The sequence below is a fragment of the Bombina bombina genome, chromosome 11, assembly GCF_027579735.1.
Source record: "Bombina bombina isolate aBomBom1 chromosome 11, aBomBom1.pri, whole genome shotgun sequence".
Classification (NCBI taxonomy): Eukaryota; Metazoa; Chordata; class Amphibia; order Anura; family Bombinatoridae; genus Bombina; species Bombina bombina.
In genome coordinates, this window is record NC_069509.1 from 163,549,835 (window position 1) to 163,565,796 (window position 15,962).

Consider the following 15,962-nt stretch of genomic DNA (forward strand, 5'->3'; position numbering starts at 1 on the left):
CACAAGGCACACCCATTGTTTTTGGTTAAGATTTTTTTTTGTTTAAAAGCACTTCTTTTTTCCTGCTCCTCTTTTTATATGCTTTTGCTCCTTAAACACCTCACACCAACTTGGCTATGCGTTATACTGAGGTATGTGTGAGGTGGGAGGGGTATTTATATTCATTTGAGGTTTAGGAAACTCTGCCTCCTCCTGATAGGAATGTATATCCCATCAGTAACAGCTTGTGGACTCTTGCCACATTGAAAGACATTTATTTATCAGGTAAGTTCTTACATAAATTATGAGAGATAAATTGATGATGAAGGGGAAGTTCTCCCCGAAAGCGTTCCATTAAATTTGTGAATTTTCTTCAACTAAAAGTCCTGAGAGTGCATTTGTTTTGCGGAATATTTACTACATTTATGCACCCAGGCGGACGACCATTGGAGGGCAACACTGTAGCTTGGACTTTATATATATATATATATATATATATATATATATATATATATATATATATATATATACACACATACATACATATATATACACATATACACACACACACATACATACATACAGTATATATCAATCTAAAGAAAACTATTTTGATAGTGATAAGGCAAATGGAAATATGAACTTTAAACGCTTATATAAAGTCATTTGTTTTATGATTAATCCACATATGGTAGAAACACTTCAGAGAATACTTGTACAATATAATACATCTCCCAGCAAGCGACTGTAAAATAGAAAACCTTTATGCTTGGTATATAAAAAAATGCTTAAGTGCTCTAGGAAAAAAGGCTTCATTCTGTAAGAGTCACGTAATCCTCACTAGAGTCTCTCTTCATAATTAGCCTGGATCCATGAATAAAAGATTCTATCACACACGCTCAGATAAAAACACAGCTGCACGACATCCGACTTGTATAACGTTCTTTAGCAGGGAATAGGCTGGAGCCTGCAGAGAAGACGTAGAAATGAAAATGAGATTAGCAGCTTGCTATGCAATATCATGTAAACCGCCAACTGCTTCAAATAATAGTGAGTCAGCTTTTAATAACGGATTCATTTGAACATCTCTATATATTTAAGTCAAGAAAATAATAATAAAAAAAAAAGATAGCCGATTTTGTTAGGACAATTAAAATTAAATACTGTAGAATTTCATAATCAGCAAATGCATAATATTAAGACAATGCAAAAGCACTTCGTGCTTGCAACAAATTATAACATTGCTACAATGTGGCAAAACATTGCTGCCATAGAGTACTAAAGACACGTGCACGCTCCTGAGTTCTTATGATTATGAACCTACCTAGATTTACTTTTCAGCAAAGGATACCAAGCGAACAAAGCAATTTTGATAATATAAGTACAATTTGAAAGTTGTTTAGAAATTGAATGTTCTATCTGAATCATGATAGTTTAATTTTGACGTTAATGTTCCTTTAATTTTGACTTACGTGTTGCTTTAATTATATAATCTGCTGGCCCATTCTTTGTTAATAAAAACCTAACTCCATTCCATGATAGCATACTGAGATAACATGCATGTCTCTTGCGCACTATATGGCAGCAGTGTTTGTAACAATATTATGTTATACATACACATATAGATTCATAAACATCCGCTGTGTGATTGTAAGAGCTCAATTTATCAATCCATGGCAGAAAGGGGAGTACATATCCGCCCCTGTCTACCTGAGCTCTACTCTGGTGGGCAGCAGTTTGCTGCCCGCATTTAACATTGCACACAAGTGTTTCTTTGCGCTCGTGTGCAACCCCACCACCTGCTAGCGCACAGCCAATCACGCATGGACAGGAGCTGTCAATCTCCCCAGTCTCTTCCCGACCAGGCAGATTGAAATTCTCCCCCTAAGAGGTGGAGAACAGGGTAGGGAAGCAGCAGTCTGATGACCGCTGTTTGATAAATCGTGACTTCAGGTTCGCTTGTGCAAACCTGCAGTCAAAGTGGTGAAAAGGGCTTGATAAATCTAGCCCTAAGTGTATTTGCAAACAATATGCATCCATACGGGTCATCCCATGCATACATTTTGATGTTTATTCAAAAAGAAATAATGTAGTTTTGCTGTTTATTTTTCAGAAGAAGCACATAAGCCAAGGTCAGCGCTATTATGGGGGAGACCTGATTAAGGATAGAAATCCGAAACGCTGTGTATCTTAAAGATAAAATAAAGTGAATGCTGCTGCTTTGTTATTGCTCAGGAGACACTAGTTTTCCTATGAAAGGTCCTCTTAGACGCTTGTGTTAATATATGAGTGCAATATTGCTAGCAGAGAACTATGTTCAGCTCCAGACTGCCAAGGCGCCAGTGGTCACTGAACCAATCAGCAGAGCCAAACATGCGCCAACCACCAACTGTGTTCAGCTCAGCATCAGTAGCATATTGTCACTCCAGAGCTGAATTTAGTCACATCGTTCAATCAAACAATACTGCAATACTAAAAATTGTCTAGCACATCTTATTAATGCTATTTTATGTCCCCCAATGTGTTCAGCTAACTCCCAATAGTGCACTGCTGCGCCTTCAACAAAGGATACCAAGAGAATTAAGTGCATTTGAAAGTTTATGTTCTATCTAAATCTTGAAAGGACAAATTTTGGATTTCATGTCCCTTAAGACTAAACAATTAATACAGCACAAGTATAAAATAGGAAAACGTCTCCTATGCGTTGTGAGGGACCATGTGATCGGTTCTGCGCATAAGTCTACAAGGTAGAACTGACTTATGGCTTTGATATAAAAGTATATAAATTGCCTTACCAATTCGGCGTCATGTTCCAGCCCGATATCATGATGATCAAGTTCTTCATCTCTGAATGTCTTTATAGTCTGCAAAAATGATATGCAATGTCCGTGAGTAGGTACAGCTCAAGCAATAGCAGAGGGAATACTACAAAGCTCTTTTTAACTGGGGTTGCCATATTTTTCACTCAGGGGCCGCATAAAAATTCTGTTATTCAAAACAATTTTTTTTTACTTCTAAATAAATACATTTCAACTCCATCCCGCCGTTAGGACGTTCCATGCCATCCTAAATGCGTTGGACTTTAGCACAGTTAGGACAGCATGGAATGCCCTAGCAGTTTGGCTGTAGTGAAGTCATAACAGCTTTCTTACTGAGATTGTGGGCTGGAGGGCGTGACTAGCGTTATAGGCACTCCCCCTCGACCCGATCCCATCATTGAAATCACGCAATTAAATGAACGATCGCGTGATTTAATTTGTACTTATTTGTTTACATAGAAACTTTGTTCCAATGTAGACAAATAAGCCCTGGCAGGAAAGGGTTAAATAAACATATCTTTAGCAAGGTAAGTGATACAAAACTACACCATACAAGGACCCAAAAGTATGAGATGTATAGAGAAGATCATAATAAGCTAAAAGGAAAACAATGTGTTGCAAAGGAGGAGAGCTAAAAGAGTAAAGAGGAATAGGGAAAATGAATCCTTGTTTTTAAACCATAATTTCCTGTAAGATAATATACCATCATAATGCTACCTGTATTGATCATATGGGACGTTTAGGTTTCCTCTCTACAGAGCTGCCATACATTTCCAGATACGTACGGCATGCATCTACGCAAACCAGTATTTAGCGGAAGAAAAGCAGACGGTCACCTTACAACCCAAGCATGTAGCTCTGAAAGAACCTGTTTAGTATCAGACCCACCCAGGATCAATGTGCATTCCAGAAGAAGCTTAAAGGGAGATTAAACACTTTGAGATGGTAATATAAAATGATCAATAATACATATATAAAAATGCTACAATAAACTTTCATTATTTATTTTGTCCCCTTTTCCTGTAATTCCATTCTTAAATTGTGAGCTTTTCAGTTTCTGTTAGAAATGGAAGTGCAGAGCACTGTTATATTCTACACAGCCATTGGCTGCACTCTCTAGTGACCTATTTATAACTGTATCTAATTGGCCACAGCAGAGAAGGTAAACTAAGTTACAACATGGCAGCTCCCAGTGTTTTATAGACACTAAAACTTTACACTTATTTTGTCACTATTTAAACAGCTAATTAAATTTTTTAAAATACATCTACTTTTTATTCTCAGACTAATCTTTTCTTTCTATCTAGCATTGATTTAGTGTAACTAATATTTTTTTTTTTGCCATACTTTCTAAAGCTACTACAGATGTACAAAAAGGAGTTTCCCTAAATTAGCCCTGAATGCGGCTTTCGGCTCATTTCGGTGCCAGATTTATTAAAGTAAAAGTGCAACACAAAAATATCTGGATTTGCACAGATATTTGTGTGTTGCAAGACTCAACTAAATTTAGTGCCAAAAAGCCCCAGACAGTGGCCATTTTAAGCATTCATCTGTAGTAGCTTTAGAAAGTTTGGTGAAATACATTTTTTAAAAAATATTTCCACCTATAGATTGCTGCTTTCACCTACAGAAGTGGCTACTTTATATCAGAAAGAGCTTTATTAAAAGGTAATCTATTGTTTTTGTGTGTTGTGTGTATATAATTTCAGTGAGAAACACAAAGTTTATGAAAAAGTAATTGTTTTTTTATATTATCGTATTTGACAACTGGTGGCATGAAATGCAAAAACGTTGCCAAGATCAATACCATGGGTTGTCTACTTTTAACATCTACCTTTGTTGGTCAGTTCTAAGGATTTGGGCAGTTATGTCATACCCAATAAGAGTTACCCAATTGCACCATTTTAGATACATAGCTGCAAATAAAGACTTTATAATTATGAAAACTAATACAGGCACAACTCTCCAAATCCGGAATTGCTCTCATTAAGCCCTACAAAAGGAGTTAAGCACACAGTTTAAGTCATCTCCAGAGCAGCAATACATTACTGGGAGATAGCTGAACACATTTGATGAGCCAGTGACAAGAGGCATGTGTGTATCCACCAATCACCAGTTGGCTCCCAGTATTGGATTTCTGTTCCTGAGTCTCCATAGGTATGCTTTTCGACAAAGGGTACCAAAAAAAATAAATTTGATAACAGTTCTTTCTGAACCATGAAAGTTTAATTTTGAATTTCACATAATATTGCTCGTCTTCTTGGAAATACTGGCACATATGTATTGCTCATATTCTGATGGACATTATACTATCTAATGGCTTGTAATTCTTTGCTATTTTAAAATGTCAATATAAATTAGATGTGTGGATTCGGATCCTTTGTGAGGATGAAGTAGGAAGTAAGAAGCCGCTCTTTCCCTTAGGATATTTTCATAGCTGGATTTATTCCTCTAAGATCTGGATTTGCACATATCTTAGAGTGGGGATCTTTTACAAGAATCGATCCGGCTACGAAAATATCCGAAGAGAGCGAGCGGCTTATTACTTCCACATTCAGATCCCACAAAGTATTTGATTGCATATACCTAATGCAAATGTATTTTTTACACTGGCACGTAACATACCTGCAGTAAATCTCTGTGCTTTTCAGGGTCTCTCTCCATAAGACTTCTGATCTGATTGTTATAATGTTCAGATATGGTCGCCTCCACCGCAACTGTACAAGCCATTGCACCTTTCTTCCCAAGCAGAGCCGTCCCAGCACCTGGCAATTAAAGGGACAGTATACTTGAAAATTGTTATTGTTTAAAAAGATAGATAATCCCTGTATTACCCATTCCCCAGTTTTGCATAACCAACACAGTTATATAAATATATGTTTAACCTCTGTGATTACCTTGTATCTGAGCCTCTGCAGACTGCCTCCTTATCTCAGTGCTTTTGACAGACATGCAGTTTAGCCAATCAGTGCAGACTCCTAAATAACTCCAGGGGAGTGAGCACAATGTTATCTATATGACGCACATGAACTAGCACTGTCTAACTGTGAAAAACTTTCAAAATGCTCTGAGCTAAGAGGCGGTTTTCAACAGTTTAGAAATCAGTTTGAGCCTAACTAGGTTTAGCTTTTCAAAAATACCACCAAGGGAACAAAGCAAATAATACAATATATACACGTTTAATTTTGACTAGACTGTCCCTTTAAGTATTTTATACTTCATGAATGAAAGTTCCCTTTATTTGTTCCAATAGTAAATTCTAGCATTTCACAAACGCTAGGATTTACCATCAATAAGCCTCTGCAGACTGCTCCCTTATTTCAGTTCTTTTGACAGACTTGCATTTTAGCCAATCAGTGCTGACTCAAATAACTCCACGGGAGTGAGCACAATGTTACCTAAATGACAGACATGAACTAGCACTCTCTAGCTGTGAAAAACTGTCAGAAGGCACTGAGATAAGAGGCGGCCTTCAAGGGCTTAGAAATTAGCATGTGCCTACCTAGGTTTAGCTTTTAACAAACAATACCAAGAGAACAAAGCACATTTGATAATAAAAGTTAATTGGAAAGTTGTTTAAAATTGCATGCCCTGTCTGAATCATGAAAATTTAATTTTGACTTGACTGTCCCTTTAAAAGGGATACTAAACAGACATTTTTTCTTTCATGATTCAGATAGAGCATGCAATGTTAAACAAATTTCTAATTTACTCCTATTATCGATTTTTCTTCATTCTCTTGCTATCTTTATTTGAAAAAGCAAGAATCTAAGTTTAGGAGTTGGCCCATTTTTGGTTCAGACCCTGGGTAGCGCTTGCTGATAATAGAAGTAAATTAGAAAGTTGCTTAAAATTGCCTGCTCTATCTATTTAAAAAAAATGGGTTTAGTATCCCTTTAATATTACATTTTAAAGGGCTTATTAAATTCTATTTTTAAAAGCTTCCTCTCTAATTATACATTTGTAAGGGTTGACTAACCTAATTTAACAATTTATAATTAGTAAACCTCTTCTTCCCACAAGACAAGCTATTTGCTTGTCTTTGTACCGTTTACAGGGAGTGCAGAATTATTAGGCAAGTTGTATTTTTGAGGATTAATTTTATTATTGAACAACAACCATGTTCTCAATGAACCCAAAAAACTCATTAATATCAAAGCTGAATAGTTTTGGAAGTAGTTTTTAGTTTGTTTTTAGTTTTAGCTATTTTAGGGGGATATCTGTGTGTGCAGGTGACTATTACTGTGCATAATTATTAGGCAACTTAACAAAAAACAAATATATACCCATTTCTATTATTTATTTTTACCAGTGAAACCAATATAACATCTCAACATTCACAAATATACATTTCTGACATTCAAAAACAAATCAGTGACCAATATAGCCACCTTTCTTTGCAAGGACACTCAAAAGCCTGCCATCCATGGATTCTGTCAGTGTTTTTATCTGTTCACCATCAACATTGCGTGCAGCAGCAACCACAGCCTCCCAGACACTGTTCAGAGAGGTGTACTGTTTTCCCTCCTTGTAAATCTCACATTTGATGATGGACCACAGGTTCTCAATGGGGTTCAGATCAGGTGAACAAGGAGGCCATGTCATTAGATTTTCTTCTTTTATACCCTTTCTTGCCAGCCACGCTGTGGAGTACTTGGACGCGTGTGATGGAGCATTGTCCTGCATGAAAATCATGTTTTTCTTGAAGGATGCAGACTTCTTCCTGTACCACTGCTTGAAGAAGGTGTCTTCCAGAAACTGGCAGTAGGACTGGGAGTTGAGCTTGACTCCATCCTCAACCCGAAAAGGCCCCACAAGCTCATCTTTGATGATACCAGCCCAAACCAGTACTCCACCTCCACCTTGCTGGTGTCTGAGTCGGACTGGAGCTCTCTTCCCTTTACCAATCCAGCCACGGGCCCATCCATCTGGCCCATCAAGACTCACTCTCATTTCATCAGTCCATAAAACCTTAGAAAAATCAGTCTTGAGATATTTCTTGGCCCAGTCTTGACGTTTCAGCTTGTGTGTCTTGTTCAGTGGTGGTCGTCTTTCAGCCTTTCTTACCTTGGCCATGTCTCTGAGTATTGCACACCTTGTGCTTTTGGGCACTCCAGTGATGTTGCAGCTCTGAAATATGGCCAAACTGGTGGCAAGTGGCATCTTGGCAGCTGCACGCTTGACTTTTCTTAGTTCATGGGCAGTTATTTTGCGCCTTGGTTTTTCCACACGCTTCTTGCGACCCTGTTGACTATTTTGAATGAAACGCTTGATTGTTCGATGATCACGCTTCAGAAGCTTTGCAATTTTAAGAGTGCTGCATCCCTCTGCAAGATATCTCACTATTTTTGACTTTTCTGAGCCTGTCAAGTCCTTCTTTTGACCCATTTTGCCAAAGGAAAGGAAGTTGCCTAATAATTATGCACACCTGATATAGGGTGTTGATGTCATTAGACCACACCCCTTCTCATTACAGAGATGCACATAACCTAATATGCTTAATTGGTAGTAGGCTTTCGAGCCTATACAGCTTGGAGTAAGACAACATGCATAAAGAGGATGATGTGGTCAAAATACTCATTTGCCTAATAATTCTGCACTCCCTGTAATACTTGTGTCAGCCATAGCTTTGGTGCAAACTTACCCAATACAAAACCGGCAACATTCCAAAATGGCAACAGAACGGTAGGGCGAACTCTGTGAGCTACCATTAATTCATTGAATTTTTTCAAGTGATCTTTTTCTTGATTCCACATATGCTGTAACAGAAAGATATATTGAAATGTGACAGGTGAGAAACAAATTGTTTTAATATTTATTTGTAATGTAACTACGCAGAGTGATACGAGAAAGATAAAATATTGGTATACAGACGATAGAAGCATATGAGGGTCCTGCTCTCAATTAGATCATTATAATAATTTTCTCAGCTGCATTTCAAAATATCTGTCAAACTTAAAGAGACAGTCATCTCCAAAATTGTTAAAAAAAAAAAAATAGATAATCCCTTAATTTTGCATAACCAACACTGTTATATTAATACACTTTTAACATCTGTGCTTACCTTGTATCTAAGCCTCTGTAGACTGCCCCCTGATCACATGACTATCATCTATTGACTTGCATTTTAGCCAATTAGTGCAGTGTCATTCACAACCCACGGGCGTGAGCACAATTTTATCTATATGGCCCACATGAATTAGCAGTCTCTTGTTGTGAAAAGCTAATATAATAGCATGTGATAAGAGTCTGTGGTGACAGGTAGAAATGTTGAGGATTAAAAGGTAATAAAGTATATTAGTAGAACAATGTTGGTCGTGCAAAGCTGGGGAATGGGTAGTAAAGGCGTGATCTATCTTTTTAAACAAAACCAATGTTGGTGTTAACTGTCATAATACAAATTTGCTTTAAATTCTGTTTTGTTTAATACAACACAGTAAACACAAATTACTATGTCCTGTTATTCTTCCACAGCACAAGAGAATGCAGTGTCTCAAGAGCATCGTACAGTTTTACTAAGCACTCATTTTACCAACCCCAGAACCATTACTCACATACACAATCATATTCAATATTATCTGTAAGACGTGGGGGGCCCCTACTGGTAGTTTTGTGTAAGACATTCTCTACAGAGAAGTGATTTTAGAACCAATGTAGCCAATTCTAATGCATTGGAATTCGTGTGGCAGTTTGGGAGATTTTTAGTTTCTTTTTCAAAATCGGGCGATGCTTACTGTACCTTTAATTCAACCTGATGATGTTTGTCTAAGTAGGGACTGAAGGTTTTTTTTTTCCATTTGACCATCTCTAACAATTAATGATGTAGGCAATTAATAATTTAATCAAACTTTTATTATTTTTATAATTAAAGGGACACTGTACCCAAAAAAAATATTTTGTGATTCAGATTGAGCATGAAATTTTAAGCAACTTTGTAATTTACTCCTATTATCAAATGTTCTTCATTCTCTTGGTATCTTTATTTGAAATGCAAGAATGTAAGTTTAGATGCTGGCCCATTTTTGGTGAACAACCTGGGTTGTCCGTGCTGATTGGTGGATACATTCATCCACCAATAAAAAAGTGCTGTCCAGAGTACTGAAACCAAAAAAAGCTTAGATGCCTTCATTTTCAAATAAATATAGCAAGAGAACTAAGAAAAATTGATAATAGGAGTAAATTAGAAAGTTGCTTAAAATCGCATGCTCTTTCTGAATTACAAAAGAAAAAATTTGGGTACAGTGTCCCTTTAACATTTTTAAAGATCCAAACACTTCACCGCAATCATAAGTGAACATTCTGATGTTTGCATATAAGAAAAAGCTCCATAATTTAAATGAATTGTTTCAACAATATTTTAAACTTTTTATTTAACCAAAAATATTGTATATATTAAGGAGACATGAAACACGCCTGGTCTTGTCTAACAAATAGGAGTGTCGCCTCCTATATTAAGAATTAAATTAATCAAAAATATATAAATATTCTAGGTGCTGGGGTTAATAATCCCTCTCCAATTGGTTCAATAAATAACTGTAAAAATCATACAAACCCAGCACACAGGCATATTAGTAAAAATGTGAAAATAATCTTTATTGTACGCAAATATGTAAACATCCAAATTCCTCACCCTTGATTAAAGGGACATTAAACACTAAATAAATCATTGCTTGAATGTTGTATTAAAAGATTAGCCTAATAATAATTTGTACATGTATTTTTAAAAATATTTGTGTAAATATTGTAAAAAAATAAATAAAAAAATATTGTAACTTAGGTTATACCTTTTCTGCTGAGGCCAATTAGGAATGGTTATAAATGGCTTACTAGAGTGTGCAATCAATGACTGTGTGGGATATAGCTGTTTCTGCACTTTTATGTTTAACATGAATTGAAAAGCCCACAATATTCAGAATCAAAATTACAGGAAAGGAGAACAAAATAAATAACGTCATTTTTTTGCAAAGTTATTTTACTACGTCATTAAAGGGATAGTAAGGTCAGACATTTTCTGTTCGTTATTATAAACTTTAAATATAATTATACATTTCTCCAAATACCTTGAGCTGCGCTTTATTTGCCATTCAGAAGCTATTGCAGTCCCAAACCCACCGTGAGGCTAATTTGCATTAGCCAATCACGGTGGGCAACCTGGGTTCTCTCTTCCCTGCAGTTCCGGGTACAGGGATTGTGTCTAACGCATGCTCTCTGATGTGCCCAAAGTATACGCATGTGCATTTTATTTTCTCTAATACAATCTCTTACGAAAGTGATCTAGCTGTCACGTGACTGCAGTCAAGATTAGCATAGCAATGACAGGAAACGGAGTTCTAAGATTGCGCATGCGTACAATTTGCGACAAGACCTGGCAAAAGTCTTCAATTAGCGCATTGCCCATGCGTGTCAAAATGCTTTTAAATGCGCACGCGTTTTAATATGATAATTAGGGAAGCTAATTTATGTGTGAAGAAGAGATTTCTAGACCGCCCTTTGTAGGGGGCTGGACAAAAAGGGACGTAAGAAGAAAAAAATTATTATACTTTTATTACCTGATCTAAACTTTGTTTTAAAAAAAAAAATAGTAAGTAGAATCACATATAGAAAAAACACAATTGATCGTTTGCTTTAAAAAAAAAAAAAATTAAACATACTTTACTAATCCTTTAAACAATTTATATTAATATCTTGAGGTGTTTAATGTCCCTTTAAAAACACAACACAAGATATGGTTTGGTGTATACAAATTATGCTTTGTCCCATGCTCCCTGGATAGGCCAAATTCTATAACTTGCTGCAAACCTGCTGGCTTAGGAGAATAAAACCAAACACACTTTTTTTTTGCACAAAAGCATGTGCAAAAGGCACTAAAAAAATAAAAAATTAATTGGTTTTCAAGATCAAAGTTGAAGAAAAATGGAAAACTTAAAAAAAACTGCTAGAAGTGTATTTTGAATGGATTGGGATATAGTGAGTGATCCATTTGTTCTGTCACATTTGTAACAGCATGTGAGCAGAGGGTTAGTGCAGGATTTTACAGTGGGCTGGAATTACAATAAAGTGGCATTAAACTTGGCAAAAAATAGTGCGTATAAGCATTTATATTGCATTTAATAAATATGCATATTGTTTTGAAATAAAACTTATTTTCTTCAATTCTTCTATAGCTTACTAGATTCTTATGTCACCCTGTTAAATCCTTAACAGCCTCCCCCACCACAAAGCAGTTTCTGCTTTTAGTTTTGCAGAGTGCAGTACAGACCATAAGAAGGCTGCTGCCCATCCCTGCCTATACAGCGCGCCCTGCCCCATACAGCTCGCCCCTGCCTATACAGCGCGCCCTGCCCCATACAGCTCGCCCCTGCCTATACAGCGCGCCCTTCCCCATACAGCCCGCCCCTGCCTGCCTGCACAGCCTGCCTATACAGCCCGCCCTTCCCCATACAGCCCGCCCCTGCCTGCCTGCCTATACAGCCTGTCTCTGCCTGCCTATACAGCGCGCCCTTCCCCATACAGCCCGCCCCTGCCTGCCTATACAGCCTGTCCCTGCCTGCCAATACAGCGCGCCCTGCCCCATACAGCTCGCCCCTGCCTATACAGCGCGCCCTTCCCCATACAGCCCGACCCTGCCTGCCTATACAGCCTGTCCCTGCCTGCCTATACAGCGCGCCCTTCCCCATACAGCCCGCCCACAATCTGTTCCCAGAGCAGACATATTACATATATCTGTGTGACGATAGGTTAATGATATGTACATGTGCAAGAGGTCTGCTTTAGTAAGCTCGGCAGACATCCAGATTTAGGCTTCAATTCAATGGTGTGGTCAATACCTATATAATTGGCTTAACTATTTGATGAAGAAAAACACTATGCAGCAGTGGGGGCATCCAGAAGAGCTATGCTGAGGGATTTTTCTTTGATCATTATTTGGGGTTGATGTTTTAGTGACGTGTAACTGAGACACAGCAGTGGTTATGACTGCACGCAATTCTTTAATCTTGAAAAAGAAAAAAAATCAAATATGAATACCCTTTAAAAGGGATATGAAACCCAAAATATTTATTTTATGATTCAGATAGATCATACAGTTGTAAACAACTTTCCCAATCTACTTTTTTTATCTCTTGGTATCCTTTGTTGAAGAAGAAGCAATACTGGGAACTAGTTGAATGCATTGGGTGAGCCAATAAGATGAGGCATATATGTGCAGCCACCAATCAGCAGCTCCTGAACCTACCTAGGTAGCATTTGCAACAAAGGATAACAAGAGAACAAAACAAATGAGATAACAGAAGTAAATTGGAAAGTTGTTTAAAATCCCTTGCTCTGTCTGAATCATTAAAGAAAAAATGTGTATTTCATGTCCCTTTAAAAAGCAGTGCACGGCCCTTTACAATGAAATTGTGATGAAATGAAACAACAGGGTTTCACAACAACAACTATGGCTTAGATTACTTTGTAACTATCTAGCGGTAACAACATTATTACCTGTTGGAAACAGAATATTCTTCATCAGAAGGTCACGAAACACCTTGAGATTGTATGTATGTACAGTATGTATGTACGTACAGTATGTATGTACGTATGTATGCACAGTATGTATGTAAAAAAGTGAAACAAAGTACAGAGGCGCCAATGGTGCAGATCAATGGTGGTATAAGGCACAATAACACCCCAATATGCACAGGATACTCACATGTAGTGAAGGCAATCAATCTTGCCCATAGAGACAGGCTGGATTTCACAGCAGTCCAGCTAGCTGTTCCAAGGTGTGGTAGCAGATGGGTGGGTGTTAGAGTATTGGTACTCTATAGTAGCATAGCAGCAGGAAGTGGTAGTTATAACACTTAGAGTGGATTTAATAAAAAGTAAATTTATTTAAAAAGTATAAAAAATATATAACAATACCACTCATCTCAGTGTTAAAAAAAAATATAGTGTTATAACTACCACTTCCTGCTGCTATGCTACTATAGAGTACCAATACTCTAACACCCACCCATCTGCTACCACACCTTGGAACAGCTAGCTGGACTGCTGTGAAATCCAGCCTGTCTCTATGGGCAAGATTGATTGCCTTCACTACATGTGAGTATCCTGTGTATATTGGGGTGTTATTGTGCCTTATACCACCATTGATCTGCACCATTGGCGCCTCTGTACTTTGTTTCACTTCTTTAGCTTGTCTCCGTCTGGATACTGATAGAGAGCTGCCTATTTGTTCAGCCAGCTGGATTGCTGCCAAAATCCAGCCCGTCTCTACTGGCATAATTGAATGCCCTCATCTATTGTGAGTACCCTGTTATCATTGTATACTGGTACATCTTCAGAAACCCCCATTGATCTGCACCATTGGCGCCCCTTCCGTGTTGTTCTTTCTTTACAGTATGTATGTATGCACAGTATGTATGTATGTACAGTATGTATGTATGTACAGTATTAATGTACAGTATGCACAGTATGTATGTATGCACAGTATTAATGTACAGTATGCATGTACAGTATGTATGTATGCACAGTATGTATGTATGTACAGTATTAATGTACAGTATGTATGCATGTACAGTATGTATGTATGTACAGTATGCATGTACAGTATGCATGTACAGTATGCATGTATGTACAGTATGCATGTATGTACAGTATGTACAGTAATAATGTACAGTATGTATGTATGTACAGTAATAATGTACAGTATGTACAGTATGCATGCATGTACAGTATGCATGTATGTACAGCATGCATGTACAGTATACATGTATAGTATGTATGCATGTACAGTATGTATGTACAGTATGTATGTATGTACAGTATGTATGTATAGTATGTATGCATGTATGTACAGTATGCATGTATGTACAGTATGTATGTACAGTATGTATGCATGTACAGTATGTATGTACAGTATGTATGCATGTACAGTATGTATGTATAGTATGTATGCATGTACAGTATGTACAGTATGCATGTATGTACAGTATGTATATATATATATATATATATATATATATATATATATATATATATATATATATATATATATATATATTATAACGTGCTTTTTTTGTAAAAGAAAAGGTGCCGGTACTCATTGATTGATAAATTCAGCTCAGTAACTTTGAGAAAAGCAAAAGGGACAACATTATTTACATTGTTTGATGAATTTTGCAGCCCCCTCTTATGAAAACTAGTGTATTTAAATGATGATTACAAATATTACCTGCTATGAGTTGGCAGAGGTGGGGGTACTCAGTGAGTACCCCAACAATTTTTTTTTATATATATAAAAATAAAATGAACAACAAAATATAAGCAATTTCTATATCTTGGTCCATACTCGTCCATTCCCCTCATTTACCATAACAGCCTTAGAGAGACACCGCCCCTTCCTCCTCCTAGAGATGTGCAGCCAAAACAGGTGAACCAGACAAAGGGAGGGATCCTGGTAAGTATTACCCAGGATATGGGCTAAGATATAGAAATTGCTTATATTTTGTTGTTATTAATTTCCAACTATCTTGGCCCCCCTGATAATACCAGTGAGAGAATACAGAGCAATAATAAAAGAAAGGGTGGGAAATAAATGCAAAATCCACATAAATACTGCAGAAAATATAAATATTTATTCCGTAACAACAGAAGATAATATCTTTCGCCAAATTTGGGAGCAGCTGACTGACGAACATCCAGCTTATAATGCAAAATAAAAGTGCTAAACGATTTCCAAACTGCGGCTTGACAGGTTTCTTCAGGAGAAGCGTCAGCTTGAAGCACCCAAGAAGTTGATACAGCCCTTGTGGAATGAGCCTTAAAGTGAAGGTCAAGTCCGGGTGACGCCATTCTGCAGTTGATCTGAAATGAGTTTGACGTTCATTCATCATGTATCTTACATTTTAATCATACCTTCTATTTTTTAACTTTTATTTTCGCTCCGTTTCTCTTTTTTCGTCCACCCGCCCGCCATCTTGCCTACTTTGATTGACAGAAATGTGATATTCGATTCTCCAATGTCCGTTCCCCCCCCCCCCGGGGCGTTCAGCCCCCTTTCTCGCAACGTCACTAATAACTTATGCGTTACTCCCTCAATAGCGTCATACAGCTATCAGGCTCGTTCATAAGACGCCTGCATATTGAGCTTCCTGCTTCTTATTTGGATACATATCACTT

The 15,962-nt window shown here is 37.3% G+C and overlaps 1 protein-coding gene across 1 annotated transcript in view; it reads right to left on the reverse strand.

Annotated features, from left to right (window-relative positions):
• Positions 1 to 631: 631 nt before the first annotated feature.
• The window catches only part of COQ7 (coenzyme Q7, hydroxylase), a 30,578-nt gene continuing 15,247 nt past the window's right edge, over positions 632 to 15,962 (reverse strand). The window contains exons 3-6 of the mRNA XM_053694306.1: positions 8,443 to 8,557; positions 5,424 to 5,563; positions 2,775 to 2,843; positions 632 to 946 (exon numbers count right to left, since the gene is read on the reverse strand). Of these exons, the coding sequence (XP_053550281.1) occupies positions 869 to 946; positions 2,775 to 2,843; positions 5,424 to 5,563; positions 8,443 to 8,557 (402 nt within the window). The 3' untranslated portion in view covers positions 632 to 868. The remainder of the gene's footprint in view (positions 947 to 2,774; positions 2,844 to 5,423; positions 5,564 to 8,442; positions 8,558 to 15,962) is intronic.